Below are 17,299 nucleotides of genomic sequence, written 5' to 3' on the forward strand. Positions count from 1 at the left end.
TGAGAGCTGCATACACAACCTCTCTAATCAGAAGCCAGAGCAAAATGAAACATGGGAGTGTCGCTTCAGTCTCCCACAGGAAGTGGTCACAGCACTGACTGACAGGCTTTACTCAACAGTATCAGGGAAAAACCCCTCCCAATTTCCTCCTTCTGTGTCTCTCTGCTTTTCGATCAGGGCCAGTGGCCCCATCTGCATACTGAAGAGTCTAAACTGGAAGCTTGCAAAAGGTCTGGGTAGAGCACAGTTTTCAAGCAGTTATGGACATATTTGAACCCAAAGGTATTAAAATAAAAGCACTTACTTCTATTTTACATGGTTTAGTGTGTTGTAAAAATGTATGGTATAAGTCCCCATTAAAAGTAATAAAGACTGACAATACAACTCATTGGACACAGATTTGATGAAATGAAGTTTCTTTCCTACATTTGTAAAGAGTTGTTTGAGTCTCCCTTTACAACCCTGTGTAAAATCCTAGCCATAGCTCTCCCACTGTCCATTTAATTAGCTCAACAGTAGATGGTTGCTCTGCAGCAGGGGTGGCCAATACGTCGATCGCGGTCCACCAGTCGGTCCCCCGTGGATTTCTGGTGGACCGCAATGAATCCAGGGATGCGGAAGTTCTTCCGCATACCTCTTGGGTGCATATTGAGGTGATAGCTAAGGGCGTGGTAGACAGATTGTTTTCTGTCCTCTGTAACAAAACGCTTCTTCATTTCCTAAAATAATTCCAGTTCTTTCATAGCCTCTAAAAGGAATGGTTAAGTCTCTTATCTTATAACATAGCAGTTACGTAATTTAAAGGAACAATAACACCACAAAATTAAAGTGTATAAAAGTAATTACAATATAATGTTCTGTTGCCCTGCATTGCTACAACTGGTGTGTTTGCCTCAGAAAGACTGCTATAGTTTATATAAACAAAGCTGCTTTGTAGCCATGGGGGCAGCCATTCAAAGGAGAAAAGGCACAGGTTACTTAGCAGATCTACTAGTTATCTGTGCCTTAACCTGTGCCTTTTCTCCCTTTTTCCAGCTTGAATGGCTGCCCCCAGGGATACACAGCAGCTTATTTATATTGTAGCTTTTCTGTAGGAAAAACACCATTTTTTTGCAGAGCAACAGCACATTATATTTTAATTACTTTAAAACACTTTAATTTTTTGATGTTACTGTTCCTTTAACTTAAATACATTTCTGCCATTCCTCATTCACTGGGTTATGTTTCTTATCATTAAGGGGATAATTAAGATTGCAATTAATAACTCTTAGTAAGGAAAGAGTCTATGATAACTTTTATCCCCTGTAATAGATATAATGCCATCATTTTACTGTGACTGCCATTTATTGCTGCAGCCCTAAAGCAACCTTGGCAACCTAAGTTACTGATGACAAGGGGTTTTTTTTTCTTTTTTTTAAACTATTTTTTTTGCCTTGCTCCAAAGCTCAAGGCTCTGTTTAAAGACCTTTCTGTTAAAGGAGAAGGAAAGGCTAACAAAGAGTTAATCTCAAGCTGCAGGCATACATTCAGTTGTCTCAATAGTGCCCTTAAGTCTCCCCATATTTCACCCGTTCAGAAGATCAAAAGACAAACAGGAAAAAAACCACAGAGCAGTGTAGAGAAGATTCCCATAATGCATCGCTCCTTCAAGACTTGGCGACTTGTTACTGCAGGCCGTGCATGCGTACACAGCAGGAGCGTCCAGTTGCCATGGCGACGCAGCGTCGTAGAACTCTGTGACAAGCAGGTGGGGGGAGCGGGGGGCAGGTGCGGCGAGCGGCGGAGGGTTTGTGGCAGGAGCGGGGAGCTTGTGGGGGTTTGTGGCAAGAGCGGGGAGCGGCAGAGGCTTTGTGGCAGGAGCGGGGAGTGGAGGGGGGACTGGCTTGTGCTTTTCAGCCCATACAGACATGCTGGACACGATGGCGGCGCCGTTCACTGAAACAAGTATGTAGGTTCTAGTATGTGTATCTCTGTAAATCTTTCATTAGGCAAGCCAGGAATATAGTGTTTTTACACAGCAATAGTAGTACTATTTAATAGTGTGCTTAATAGATGTTGACTTTCCTTCTCCTTTAATAAGTGCTTTCTTCCATAGACCACTAAGCTACAACATTATTGAATGCAAACTTATCATATTGTTATGCCAAGAATACTCAATACTGATGTCTTTGAACAGCAATCTTTCCTGCTCAAACAGCAATCTGTCCTGCTCAAACTAACGAATGTGTTGTATACGTAACTGTTTATTTGCCAACAGTCACACTGTTGATGTATATACTGATCTTTTAATAGTTTGATTTATTGTATTATTCATTAACTGATTCAAGTTATATTGCTCTCACTGATGACATGATGACATTGGAGGCAACAGTGACATTTGGGGGTGGGGTCATGATATCAGAGATATCAGAGGTGGTTATTAGCCAGATTGTCCTAAAATAAACCAAGCAGTTAGCAACCCTAGTCTGACCCAACCACATTCTTATTACACCCAGGCCATTTCTCAGACAGTACTCCATGGTCCGAACGCTTCTTAGGATTTGATTCACATTTCAGTGTATTTTAATGGCAGGGGAGAACTAAGACACAGTTTCAAATCACTGACAGAGGGTGCCCGAATGAGTTTAAGACAGACACCAAATAACTTTTTATCCAAAGCAAAGCAAATGACCACAGAATCAGACCAATATTTAAAGCAAACCTTATTACAAGACAGAGCAACATATGTATCTAGGAAAAAACACTGTCAATTAGCAAAAGTCCTCTTAAAGACATCTGCAGAACAGTAAATGTGTCAAAAATATTGGTTTAGCAACAAAATAAAAGCAAAATGTTAGCACTGGCCAGACAATACCAATATTTCAATGTTGGAAGACTGGAACTTTTTAAGCTGAATTAAGGAGAATTGCTTGTGAGGAGCAATTTTACCGGGGGGTGCACTGCATACCCTTAAGATCTCTTCCAACTAAGGGAAAAAATATGTAAGCTTGTTTAAGAGCAGTCATTTGAGCAAAAACCTTTAAAAGGATCCTGTCATAATTTTTATGGTGTGCATATTATTTCCATATTACACTGTTTACATAGCAAATAATTCACTCCACCAATTAAAATTGTATTCTTGAACCAACAAATGTATTTATTTTTTTAATTGTAATATTGGTGTGTAGGCAGCCATCTCATCGAATTGTGCCCAGGTCTCAGTTTTCACAAGGAGCTTGCGCTACCGATTCGAACGGCTTTCTGATAAGTTACATGATATAGAAGAAAACAATAGCTTAACTCATGAGCAGGACTTGGATTTGTTACTATTGAGTGCTATTCTGATATCTACCACTTTTAGCAATACAGGTATGAGGAAGCTGCTATCTTGCTACCTTCCTATTGTTCTGCTGATTGGCTTCTGGGGGGGGAGCGGGTGATATCACAACTTGCAGTCCAGCAGGAAAAAGAGTGACTTAAGTTTATCAGAGCACAAGTCACTTGGCTGTGGCACCCAGGAAATGAAGATCATGTGAAATTTCAAAATTAAATATATATAAAAAAATAAAAAATAAAATCTGTTTGTGCTTTTAAAAAACAGATTTCAATGCAGGATTCTGCTGGAGAAGCTCTATTAAGTAACTATTAACTTTGTACACTGCAAATAATTCACTCTTTTAGTTGTAATATTGGTGTGTAAACATCCATTTTAGTGCATTTGCCTGATTCAGAGCTTTCGTAAGCCATCATTGTACAACAGAACTGCTTTCAGATAAGCTATTGTTTCTACTGCTCAGTTGTTTCCCAAATCAAAAGATAGCAAAACACAACTTGGGTTTCTTCTTCTTGGCACATGCAGCAGTTGTTCCACAGTGAGTGTATTTTAGCTGGTGGATGCAGGAAAAGGTGATGTACCGTGTTAGCCAGTCAAAAAATGTTTACAGGGTAACCCTTTTGAAATAAAAAATAACAAAAGTGGTATAAAGGTGATACCTTTATTGGCTAACTAAGATAACCATAGCAAGCTTTCAGAACATTCTAGTTCCTTTTTCAAGCTGATTACAAAGAAGCTGTGGTGCTCGCTGATATAGATACAACATTCAGCTCATAGATCAAATAACCAGAAAAAAAGAATATCTGTGTGGAAGGTGTTAACAAAGTCATATAAATGGGGGGGGGGGGGCTGCAAGGGACAAACAGATACAAACAGATAAGGTACAGGATAATGTGGATCAAAGAGACTTGATATAAATTAGGGTAAGTTACTGAAGTGTGAAGAGAATGGAATTCCATGTGATTAACTGGCCCAGTGTCTATACAGATGTTGGTATTTCTGGCTGGGTGCAGGCAGTTCTTAATCTATATAATTTGCCATAAATCCAAGGCCCGGGTTCAGTCCCTTCTCCAGAGAGTTGAAAGTTTTCATTAATTTATACTCCCAAACCTTCCTTTCATTGCCTGTTCTGAAGTTTCCCTTAAGGACCAAGATTCTTAAATCGTTTATGGAGTGGTGAGGGCTGTTGAAATGGTTCCCTACTGGTGTCTAGTTTTTTATTTGTTATGGTAAAGCGGTGGTGTGTATTCCTCTTTCTCAGGCTTTGGCCAGTCTCTCCTATATACAGTCCTCCTGTTGGGCATCTAGTGCACTGTATTAAGTATACCACGTTGGAGGAAGAACAGTTGTACTGGCCATGGATTTTGTATTCCTCTAATGTGTCCGGAATCTGTATTTTGTCTGAATTGCAGACATGTCGGCAGGTTTTGCATTGTTTTTTGCCACAGGGATAGGTTCCATTTTTGTTGGATTGTATTAAGGCACTTCTTGTTATTAGTTTTTTTAGGTTTGGGGGCTAGCTGGTGGAGAAATGCCTGAAGCTACCCCAAAGCTGCGGCAGCAGCACAGAAGCATCTAGCAGTTCAGACAGCTGAATCCTTTCAGCAAGGGGAGCTACTATATTGTTACCTGTCCATTGTTCTGCTGATGGACTGCTGGGGGGGAAAGGGTGATACCACTCTAACTTGCATCACAGCAGTAAATAGTGACAGTGACTGAAGTTTATTAAGCCACATAGCTAGGGGCACTTGTCAAAAATTGACAGCCTCGCTTTAAATTTTAAAGATACATATAAAAAATGATTTTGCTCTTTTGAAAAACAGATTAAGAATGCATTTTGAAACATGCTTTCCTGTGACAATTTCCCTTTAACAAATTCTTTATATAATATAGGAAATTCTTCATATAATTACCTTTGTTTTCGTCCTCTGTGCTGGCGTGGTTGCTCCTCCAGAGGGCTCCTAAAGACTTCTTGGAAAATTGGATCATACTTCTTAAACAGCACCGCACTAACTGTGAAATTCCTTTCTAGTTTCTTTGTTCTTGTCCTGAATTCTGTTGGTAAGTTAGCCATGTCTTCCCACTTCTTTATTTTGTTAAAAAACTCAATCAAACTGAAAATGGAAAAAACAAAAGACTGTCAGTTTATTTATATGTCACTGGGCAACTGGTGTCAAAAGGCATTGCTGTTTACATAGTGTATTGTCTCTTGCCTCATGTAAGATGACTTTGACCATTCAAATGTAAAATCTGGCAACACTGGTATCATGGAGATTATGCCCCATCAGAGTATTATAAGGGCTCTCTCTCCCCGAACTACCATCCCACAGGCGAAAATGTAAGTCGCCGGTGGGATGGCACACGCTGCGCAGACTATTTCGGCAAATCGCCGGAGTTGCCTCGCAAGGCATTTTTGGCGACTTGCCAAAATCGCCTGAGCAGCATGTGCCATCCCACCGGCGACTTACATTTTCGCCAGTGGGATGGCAATACGGGGAGATTAGTCACCTGCGAACAGGGAGATTTGTCGCAGGCGACTAATCTCCCCGTGTGCCAGAGCCCTAAAACTCCATAGAGATGAATGGGGAATCGATTCTTGGAAGACTGGATCAGACCATAATTCAACCATTCCTTAACCCCTAAAGCCTTATGGTAACATATTAGAACTAGAAAGAGAAGTTTGAGAACAAACTTCATGTTGGGTTGAAAAACGTGAAGTCACTGAATGAAATCTGATCTGTTGTTGGCCCCGCTCACTTTTTCTATACTTGGATCACAGTTATATAGTAAAACCACTGTGCAAAGTTTGGGAACCCTGGTTTTAATAGTGTCTGAATGGCAGCAATTTAAATTTCCCCACTGAAAGTCAACGAGTGACATGTGATTGGTGGCTCTGCCCACTTTTTCTAACCTGGAACTGCAGTTACCCAGTGACTAACTCTGCAAAGTTTAGGGACCCTGGGATAGTTACAGAACGGCAGCAGTATAAATTTAAACCAATAAAATTCAATAGGTAAATTGTGATTGGTGGTTGGTGGCTGTGCCAACTTTTTCTAACCTTGAGTCAAAATCACCCTGTAACAAAAAGTGGGCACCCTGGTATAAATAGTGTGAGAATTACAGCATTTTAAGTTTAAATGAATAAAATTCAATGGATGGAATCTGATTGGCTGTTAGTGGCCAAACCCACTTTTTGAACTGCAGTCCCCCAGTGACCAACTGTGCAAAGTTTGGGGACTTAGGCATAAGAATTGTGAGACTGACAGCATTTTACATTGAAAGTAAATAAGTGAAATGTGATTGGCTGTTGGTGTCACCGCCCACTTTTTTCTAAATAACCAGTGAGTAACAACTCTGGAATTAAAACTTAAATAATGGCATCAGTTAAATATAAACCAATGAAATTTAATGGGTGGAAATGGATTGGCTGTTGGTGGCTCTGCCCACTTGTTCTAACCCTGAATATGTAGTCAGCCAGTGACTGAATGTGCAAAGTTTGGGAACCCTGACATAAATAGTGTGAGAAAAGTAGCATTTTAAATGAAAAAAAAAAAAAATCAATAGTTAAAATCTGATTGGTTTTTGGTGGCTCCACCCACTTTTTTTTTTTTTTTTTTTTTTTTTTTTTTATAAACTGTGCAAAGTTTGGGGACCCTGACATTAAACATGTGAGAATGGCAACAGTTAAAATTTCCCCACTTAAAACAATGAAAATAATGTGATTGGCTTTTGGCGGCCCCGCCCACTTTTTCTAACCTTGACTACGAAGTCACCCAGTGACTGACTGTGCAAAGTTTGGGAACCCTGGCATCAAACCAATAAAATTAAATAGGCAGTCCTCTAGTGACCAAATGTGAAAAGTTTGGGGACCATGGGGTTAATACTGCGAGAATGACAGCAGGCTGAATTTCCCCATTTAAAGTCAATAGGTAAAATCTGATTGGCTGTTGGTGGCTCCACCCACTTACAAAAATACAAAAAACCTTAAATGCGTAGTCACCCAGTGTCTGACTATGCAAAGTTTGGGAACCCTGGCAACAAACCAATAAAAATCAATAGGTGAAATCTGACTGGTTGTTGGTGGCTCCGCCCACTTTTCAAAACGGCAGTCCACTAGTGACCAAATGTGAAAAGTTTGGGGACCCTGGTGTTAATTCTGTGAGAATGGCAGCAGGTTGAATTTCCCCATTGAAAGTCAATAGGTAAACTCTGAATGGCTGTTGGTGGCTCCGCCCACTTTTTCTAACCTTGAACCACAGTTACCTGGTGCCTAACCGTGCAAAGTTTGGGGACCCTGGTGTTATTACTGTGAGAATGGCAGCAGGTTGGATTTCCACAAGTCCATAGGTAAAATCTGATTGGCTGTTCACAGCTCCGCCCACTTTTGGGCATTCAGCAATCATCATATTTTCATTCAGGCTGAGCCCATGACTATGTGATTCAAGTTTGGGGAGTGTAGCCTCAAAGCTGGCAGCAGTTTCAATTTCCCCATTAAAGTAAATGGGTCAAATTTGATTGGCTGTTGCTGGCCCCTCCCACTTTGGGGTCATCCAACAAATGTTGCTGTTTCATTCGGGGTGACCCCATTATTATGTTATTCAAGTTTGGGTGGTGTAGCTTCAAAGCTGTAAGAGTGGCAGCAGTTTGAAAATCCTCCTTGTCAAAGTCAATGGGAAAATTGGGGTGTTCGGAGCGGCGCCACAAAAAGACGGGGGCGGGATCGCTTAGAAAAGCACAAGCAACCTGCTCCGCTATAGGGCGAAGATCTGTGGTGAGTTTGGGTGTTGTACCCCTAAAACTGTAGGAGAAATTGCGTTTAGAAATGGGGGGCGCAAAGAAGCAGAAGAATAAGCCCAAGTCGAAGAACAGTATGTTGGGGTTTTCAACCCAACACAATTATGGTAAAGAAAAAGACAGGGATGATATGTATTGATTGTTTATCGTGAACCAAAGTGGGTTTGTTGGCATATAGAAATAGTATCGGTGTACATATCATATGATAATCTTTGGCTGTTCATGTTTGTTTGTTGGCTGTTTTTTATTCTATTGGCTATTTAGTTTAATTCTACATGTGGGAATGTTGGCATATCACTTACCTCAATTCTGAAGAACTCAGAATTTGGGTCAAGGATACATAATTTCCTTCAACTGTTCCTCTTCCAACTGTTGGTACTGTCTGCCTACAGGCAACGTACAATGAACATGCCAACCAGTGCAGAGCATTCCCCTGAAAAATTAAAATAGACAATTAAAATGTGCTCTATCAAAATTAAAACAGTTCAACTAACAGGAGTTTAAAATATCAAAGCCATTATGTTCAGCAACTTATTCAAAATCATTAAAACACACATACCGTATATACTCGAGTATAAGCCGAGTTTTTCAGCACTAAAAATGTGCTGAAAAAGTAAACCTCGGCTTATACTCGCGCTTATACTCGAATATATACGGTATTTGGATTTACTGTTGAACTGTGATCGGTGCGCGCCCCGCCCCCTGCCGATGACGTAACGCGCACACTGTCACGTTAGAGCGACATCATACGCGGGACATCGGTAAGGTGCCGAGCATCGCCAGCATCGGCTTCAAGTGCACAGTCGGGCATCAGATGGCGGCGGCATCAGCACGACGCTTCACGGGGTAGGGGATAACAGACATATAACGGAGGCATATACCTACATACTTAAAGAACAGGTTCATCATGTTTTCCATGTGTAGTCTTCATACTGGCCAACACGCAACAGGTCACCTGTACAGTATACCTAAGTCACATATGCCCCTTTGTGTTTACAGGGTTTTAATTGCTTTCTATAATTTAAAAAATGTTTTGAATGGTTTTATGGTCTTTTTACAGATATTGCCTGAATTTCCAGTTCACACAATAGTGTGGTTCACTAAGGCCATACACAGGCTGAGGCATATATCTTATGAACAGGTTGGAGTGGCACAGAAAGCAGTGGGTGTGTGGCACAGCGGCCTTTGAAGTGGTAGACCCAGGCTGGAGATTGTGTACTAGATGCTGCCAAGCACTTTCTTACACAACCCAAAGCCTGCTGTGAAATTACATGTACACTTCATTATCATCAGATTATGGGCACTGCTCAGCCTGTACTGTCTCTGCACAGTGAAGGTTTGCCAAACAAAGGGAGCAAAGGTCACAGTGCCAAGTGATCAAGTAAATTTTTAAGGAATACTGTCATGATTTTTATGATATACTTTTAGTTCTAAATTACACTGTTAACATAGCAAATAAAATTGTGTTCTTGAACCAACAAATGTATTTTTTTGGTTGTAATATTGGTGCGTAGGCGCCATATCAGTGCATTGTGTCTGAGTCTGAGCTTTCAGCCAGCGCTACACATTAGAACTGCTTTCAGCTAACCTATTGTTTCTCCTACTCCCATGTAACTGGAGGAGTCCCAAGCCGGACTTGGATTTCTTACTATTGCATGCTATTCTCATATATACTGGGAGCTGCTATCTTGCTCCCTTCCCATTGTTCTGCTGATCGGCTGCTGGGAGGGGGGTGATATCACTTCAACTTCCAGTAGCGGCTGCATTTCCCTCGGCTTATACTCGAGTCAATACGTTTTTCCAGTTTTCTTAGGTAAAATTAGGTACCTCGGCTTATATTCGGATCGGCTTATACTCGAGTATATACGGTAATCATAAAAGGCAATAAGCAGAAAAATGAGACACTAATGCTACTTAAAAAGGCAGCATACACACACACGGGTCAATTTTGGTTTCCCAGATGTTTTGTAAACATTCTGTGCTCTATCATTTTAGGAGCATTTACTGGGGTGGGTTCGTTTAGGTAGGAAAACTATATACCTGAGCTTTGTGGAACAAACATCTGGAACAAGATTTAGAGCTCTAAATACAAAAAAAAACCTGATTTTACTGAACAGTATGGTGCCCAGTATGGATAGATTTAGCAAACTATGTGGTGTATGGAGGCACCCAAATGAAAATAGTGTATATGAATTTTTATGTTTGATGCTCAGGCTGGTGCAATTTTTGCACCCGGTATGTGTATTATGTGCCATAATACCCCCCCTAACAATATGGAGACCCTAGAAACCCATATATTTTCTGAAAGGACACATTGTGACAAAACAAAAATGGGTAAATACATTTATCTACTGCAAAGTACCAAACTACAAAGCTATTGTAAACTGTTTTAATGAAATTTCTGAAAATCATCACAAAGCTTGCATTTTACCCCATTATATACCCCCACATTCTGTAATATATCAACATAAAACATTCTAAATATCAATGTCAAGGGCCAGTTTGATGCCCAATATGAATAGATGTACCAAACTATGTGTTGTACAGAGGCAGCCAAAATTTCCATGGGCAGAGACAAGTAACAAAGAACAATGCCAAATGCAATAAAATCGCTAAAATACAAAAAAAAAAAAAAAAAACCCCACTAAAATCATTTTTTTTTTCGCCTAGTGTAATCTGTCAGATTAGTGAGCACAGTATTTTGGCTTGGGCAAATTAGTTTTACTGACAAAATCAAGCAAACAACACCTATGCAGAACTGAAAATGCAATAAACTTCAGTCCTTTTATCCACAGAACGTAGATTCTACATTCTGTGGCACTTAAAGGGTTAATTAGAAGCTAATAAAATTAGGAGCATAGGAGCAGATTGTCTAACTGTGCTTATCCACAGGCCGCGAATTTGCCATGAACATAATATAGGGCCACTGGCTATGTTTGGCAAGAATAAATCAGTACCTTGAGTATTAGCTCCTACCCAGTATAATTTTTATTTCTCAGATACATGTTACTACTATTTGGATAGTATAGTTAGGTACAAATAAATATATGGACAGCAGTTCAGTTACTTTAAAGAAGAAGGAAAGGCCAAATGTTAGGAACCCCCCAGTGATTTAATCGCCTACCTTTTACCCTGGGCTGGTGCCCCTGTTAGGAGAAAACCGCATCAGCCCAGGGTACATACAGCAAGTGTTTTCTCTTCCTTTTGTCTTCGGAATCCCTGGGCCGGTGCATGCGCAGTAGATGAAAAAGTCGACTTTTTTGTTTAAGTTTGGCTTTTCACTCTACTGCACATGCGCAAGTGCATGAAGACGGAAGAAGGAACAGGAGACAGTTGCTGCAGGTACCCTGGGCTGGTGCGGTTTTCTCCTAACAGGGGCACCAGCACAGGGCCGGGCCAAGGTATTTAGGCACCCTACGCAAGGGCTTCAATCAGCGCCCCCGCATTACAATTTCCCTCATATTGCCCCCCATCTGTACTGTGCCAGCAGCAGCCAATCCCTCATATTGCCCCCCATCTGTACCTGTGCCAGCAGCAGCAGCAGCAGCAAATCCCTCATATTGCCCTCCATCTGTACCTGTGCCAGCAGCAGCACCCAGACCCTCATATTGCCCCCATCTGTACCTGTGCCAGCAGCAGCCAATCCCTCATATTGCCCCCATCTGTACCTGTGCCAGCAGCAACCAATCCCTCATATTGCCCCCATCTGTACCTGTGCCAGCAGCAGCCAATCCCTCATATTGCCCCCATCTGTACCTGTGCCAGCAGCAGCCAATCCCTCATATTGCCCCCATCGGTACCTGTGCCAGCAGCAGCCAATCCCTCATATTGCCCCCATCTGTACCTGTGCTAGCAGCAGCAGCCAATCCCTCATATTGCCCCCATCTGTACCTGTGCTAGCAGCAGCAGCCAATCCCTCATACTGCCCCCATCTGTACCTGTGCTAGCAGCAGCAGCCAATCCCTCATATTGCCCCCATCTGTACCTGTGCTAGCAGCAGCAGCCAATCCCTCATACTGCCCCCATCTGTACTGTGCCAGAAGCAGCAGCAGCCAATCCCTCATATTGCCCCCATCTGTATTTGTGCCAGCAGCAGCAGCAGCAGCAGCAAATACCTCATATTGCGCCCCCATCTGTACCTGTGCCAGCAGCAGCAGCTTTTAAGAATTGTCAGTGAACTCCCAGGTCCTAGCCAGCAGTCCTGCTCACTCAGGCCTCGACGTTTTCACAGCACAACAACCACCCACCGCCGCTCCCCAGCGCCTTCTGTTCCTCTGGCTGCCTTGTGTTCGAATGACGCGCATGTGTATAGGTGTGCGCGCCACTTCCTAATACGCATGCGCAGGCGTACGGAGGTAAGCGGCGCTGCAGGGAAGGGTGGGGAGGTGCCCTCCCGGGTCTAGAACATCAAACACAAACTCCTCATGCCAGAGGGGGGATGGGGCGGCGGTTTTATTAAAGTAAAGGTGGGTTAATAAAATACTACTATACCACTACCAAAAAAATAAAAAAAATCTTTCCCCTTCAATAAGCGCACCCCAGTGATTGCACCCTAGGCAGGCGCCTACTCTGCCTACCCCTAGTTCCAGCCCTGCACCAGCCCGAGGTAAAAAGTAAGCGATTAAAGTCCCTGGGGGGTGCCTAACATTTTGACACCCCAAAGTGACTTAGCCTTTCCTTCTCCTTCAAAGCATATTTCTTCAAGCAGATGTGGGATTATTAATTTTAATAAGAATGATTCTGCATTAAACATTTTACAACAAAGTTACATAAACAGCAACCATAGATTATCCAGCAAAAAAATCAAGCACTAATTGCATAGGGTCAACTTAAAGGAGAAGGAAAGGCTAATTACCGTATATACTCGAGTATAAGCCGAGGTACCTAATTTTACCTAAGAAAACTGGAAAAACTTATTGACTCAAGTATAAGCCTAGGGTGGGAAATGCAGCCGCTACTGCTAAGTTTCCATAATCAAATTATTTAATAAAAGGACACTCACAAGTGCTTACATGACTACCATATTAATAAACACAAGGTATGGGCTGGAAAATGAGGCGCATCCAACATAAAATAACCATATGCAAGGTTGTACAGGTTAATATCTCATTTAATTAAAAATAAAAACATACATATTGAAATTTTGATGTGTAAATTTGTTATTTAATTCTTATATAGTTCTGTATACTTTTTGGGGTGAGTGATGTAGAATTACAAGTTTAAGTTTATCTAGAAACTCCGGCTCCATAACTGCAGCCTGAAAGGGAAACAAAATGTAATGAATGATGTATAATGTCTGTAGAGCACCTGGTGTCGGTGCGAGCGAGCGCATGTCCAGGAGGCCAGAACGTAAACTACCGTATATACTTGAGTATAAGTCGAGGGGCCGTTTTTCAGCACATTATTGGTACTGAAAATCTCGGCTAATACTCGAGTATATACGGTAAGTGTTTATCTCAAGCTGCAGGCATACCTTCAGTTCTCTCAATAGTGCCCTTAAGTCTCCCCATATTTCTCCTGTTCAGAAGATCAGAAGCCTCATAGGAAAAAACAAAAACAAAAAAAACCACTGAGCTCTGTAAAGAAAATTCCCATAATGCCACGCTCCTGCACTGTACATGCACTTTGTAAGACTATGAGGAAGCTTCCTGCTGAATGGCTCAGCTCACACATTCCTAAGGGGGGGGGGGTTCTTAGCATTCTTGAGGCAGGGGGGAGCAGGAGAGGGGAGAGAGGAGAAAGCTGGGCAGACTCTGGCATGGGAATTACAGAGACAAGGAAGGAGACAAGAAATCTTGTTTCTTTTGATAGAAGACTCAGTGCAGCGTTTCTGAGTGCTTATGGCTGACATAGACTTTTCTGATAAAGCTTACTTAGTTTTTACCTTTCCCTCTCCTTTAATCAGTCCAAGGAAGGAAAGACGTACAATGTTTGCTTTATGGGGCTGCGGATGGCACTGAAACACAGGTGGCACACAAGCTTTAGCAAACACTTCTATTAAAGTTACACAGAAGCTGCTCAGTGTAGACAACTATATTAAGTTGTGAGGAGTGCTCATCATACTTTGAAATCATGGCAGAAAAACTGTGTAAATACGCAGATGCCATGAACCAACACTTTGTATGACATTAACTGCCAATGTGAACAAAATACTTCCATAGTGTAGTAAAACTTCCACTGTCTATTTAAATTCCTTTCTTCAGAACACAGGCTAGGGACATAGTTCTACCCAATTCAGTTTTACAGCGTCAAGCTGACGTAATGTCAGGGACAGATTTATCCATAGGCGGAGGGTGAATTTTCTGTTTGGCAAGGCTAAAGTTGGCCATACACTGACAGGCTTAAAGCTAATGTTGATGTAGACCAGAAAACCAAAAATTTTTGGACAGAACATTCCTCAGAGTCTAAAATAGGCACTTGTGTCTTTCTACTCCAAAGTACCAAGCTGCAAAGCCGGCGATTTTGAGGAGATTTCCGAAAATCACCTCAAAGTTTTCACTTTGCAGCACCCTACCTCCAACATACTATTAGGTACCAAGATAAAACATCCTAATTATATACCCCAGGGGTCCGCTGAAGAGTTTGATGCCCAATGTGCATAGGTTTACATAAGTATATGGCATGTAGGGGCCACAAAATAAAAATGCCCCATTTGATCTATCATTTCTGTCATGTCAGCTTCTGCAAAATCAACACATTAACTGAATTTTATGTGGGGCAAAGCAAAAAAACAAAACAAAAAAAAAAAGAACGTTCACCCAGAAAACCATATATTTTTGGAAAGTACATATTCCCCCGAATCTAAAATGGGTACCCATGTCTTTCTACTCCAAAGTACCAAGCTGCAAAGCTTCTCTAAAATTGGTGATTTTGACAAAACTTCTCAAAATAACCTCAAAACTTCCACTTTGCGCCATCTTATCTCCTACAGGTTATTAGGTAACCATATAAAAAACCCAAAATATGAACACAAGAGGTCTACCCAACAATTTGATGTCCAATATACATAGGTTTATCAAAGTAAATGGCACTTACAGACCCCAAAATATACCTTGTGCACACTAATTTCATGGCTTACATTTACCTAATTCATAAACACATGGGCAGTTTTGTGTGTGGTAAAAGAGGGCAAAATGTAAGGTGACCCCTGAAAACCATATATTTTTAGAAAGTATTTTAGAAAGTAGACAATCTGCAAAGCTTTCTGCGTCATTTCTGAAAATCACCTAAAAACATTGCAATTTGCCGTATTTATCTCACACAATTTTTTTCATGCAATGGCAAATCACCCTAAATAACAACCCCAGGTGTCTAGTGGACAGTGTGATGCCCAATATGCATAGATATACCAAAGTCTGTGGTATACTGACCCCAAAATGAAAATTATGCATATGGATTTCTCGCCTGCCAACTCAGCTTTTGCATACAGAGCCCCATGACAGTGTATTATGTGCCGTAAGACCCCCTTATTATACAGAAACCTTTGAAAACCATATATATTTAGAAAGTACACATTCTGAAAAATCTAACGTGGGTAAAGACACATTTCTACACCAAAGTACCAATCTGCAAAGCTTTCCTAAATTAGCATTTTTATGACATTTCTGAAAATCGCCTAAAAATGGTGCAATTTGCAACATTTCTTACATACAAAGGTAAACCCACCAATTATGAATGCCAAAGGTCTACTGAATAGTTTGCCCAATATGCATAGGTTTACCAAAGTACGTGATTATGTATGGACCCCTAATAAAAGTAATGCATATTAATTTTTTCACTTGCCAACTCAGCTCCTGCAAACAGAGGCCCCGACTGCATATTATGTGCCATAACACCCTAAAACTGTACAGAAAACCCCAGAAAACCATATATTTTTGAAAAGTACACATTCTAACAAATCAAACACGGGTAAGGACATCTTTCTACACCAAACTACCAAACCACAAAGCTTTCCTAAACTTAGCGGTTTTGATGACATTTCTGAAAATCACCTAAAAATGTTGCAATTGACCACATTTATCTCACACAATTTTTTACATACAATGATAAATCATCCTAAATATGAACACCAGGGGTCTACTAAACAATTTAATGCCCAATATTCATAAATTTACCAAAGTATGTGGTTATGTATGGACCCCAAATAAAAGTAGTGCATATGAATTTTTTCACCTGCCAAGTCAGCTTCTGAAAACAGAGCCCCTGACTGCATATCATGTGCCATAAGATCGCCTAACTATATAAAGAGACACTCAGAAAACCATATATTTTTAAAAAGTAAACATTCTTACAAATCCGAAACAGGTAAAGACGTCTTTCTACAGCAAATGGCAAAGCTAAAAAGAATGCTAAAAGAAATGCAACAAACAACAATGAAAGGGTAAAAGTCAAAAAATGAAATACAATTAGGCAAATCAGTGACATAACAAAACTATTTTACAGCATGGTTAGCGGTCAGAATACCTGATCCAATGGTCACGCTGTGAAATAAATATTTTTAGGGGAAAGACAAAATAATAAAATAAGGAACTAAAAAAAAACAAAAACGTGTGTCTGTATACACCTCTAAAAAGTGTGTGTATGTGTGTATATGAAGTGTGGAAATATGTGCAAAAGATAAAAAAAAAGCAAAAAAAAAAAAAAAAAGCTACCTTTTTAGTGAGGAGGGTCCTTTCAAACGATGAGGGTCCCTAGATTGCAGGGCGGACTCAGGGAGGTAGTAGGAAGAAGCTCTAACAGCAGACACGAGTGCGACCGTTTCTGGTGGTAGAAGTCGGGCCCTCCAACAATCGCGTCACAAGACTGACTTGGCTCGTTACCTAGAGGTTTGGGCCCTTGAACGTATGTGATATATGCTTGGCAGTCAAAGGCTTTTTCTGCAACATGTATCACATACATGCTTGGCAGGAAAAGCGTAAAACCTTACATATGTTTCTTGTAAATCCTTATTTCCAAGCAGTGCTGAGTCCCCTGGGCAACCTGGTTGGCTTGGCCCGCCTTATCCCCCACGTGGGCGCGCGTGCACACACAGGGTGGCGGGGTTGCCGGGGCCACTGGCGGGGGGGTACTACAGTAGGGGGGGGAAAGGGCCCGGAACTAGTGGTTGGTGAAAGAAATACCACCTGCCTGGCGCGGCCACACCGTTGCGCCATAGGCAGGTGCCTCTTCTGCCTACCCATGCTTCCAAGTACC

The 17,299-nt window shown here is 41.3% G+C and overlaps 1 protein-coding gene across 1 annotated transcript in view; it reads right to left on the reverse strand.

Annotated features, from left to right (window-relative positions):
* Positions 1 to 17,299, reverse strand: part of rbl2 (retinoblastoma-like 2) — a 52,938-nt gene that overhangs the window by 33,377 nt on the left and 2,262 nt on the right. The window contains exons 2-3 of the mRNA XM_002937323.5: positions 8,410 to 8,540; positions 5,227 to 5,427 (exon numbers count right to left, since the gene is read on the reverse strand). Of these exons, the coding sequence (XP_002937369.2) occupies positions 5,227 to 5,427; positions 8,410 to 8,540 (332 nt within the window). The remainder of the gene's footprint in view (positions 1 to 5,226; positions 5,428 to 8,409; positions 8,541 to 17,299) is intronic.

The sequence above is a fragment of the Xenopus tropicalis genome, chromosome 4 (genome assembly GCF_000004195.4).
Source record: "Xenopus tropicalis strain Nigerian chromosome 4, UCB_Xtro_10.0, whole genome shotgun sequence".
NCBI classification, from domain to species: domain Eukaryota; kingdom Metazoa; phylum Chordata; class Amphibia; order Anura; family Pipidae; genus Xenopus; species Xenopus tropicalis.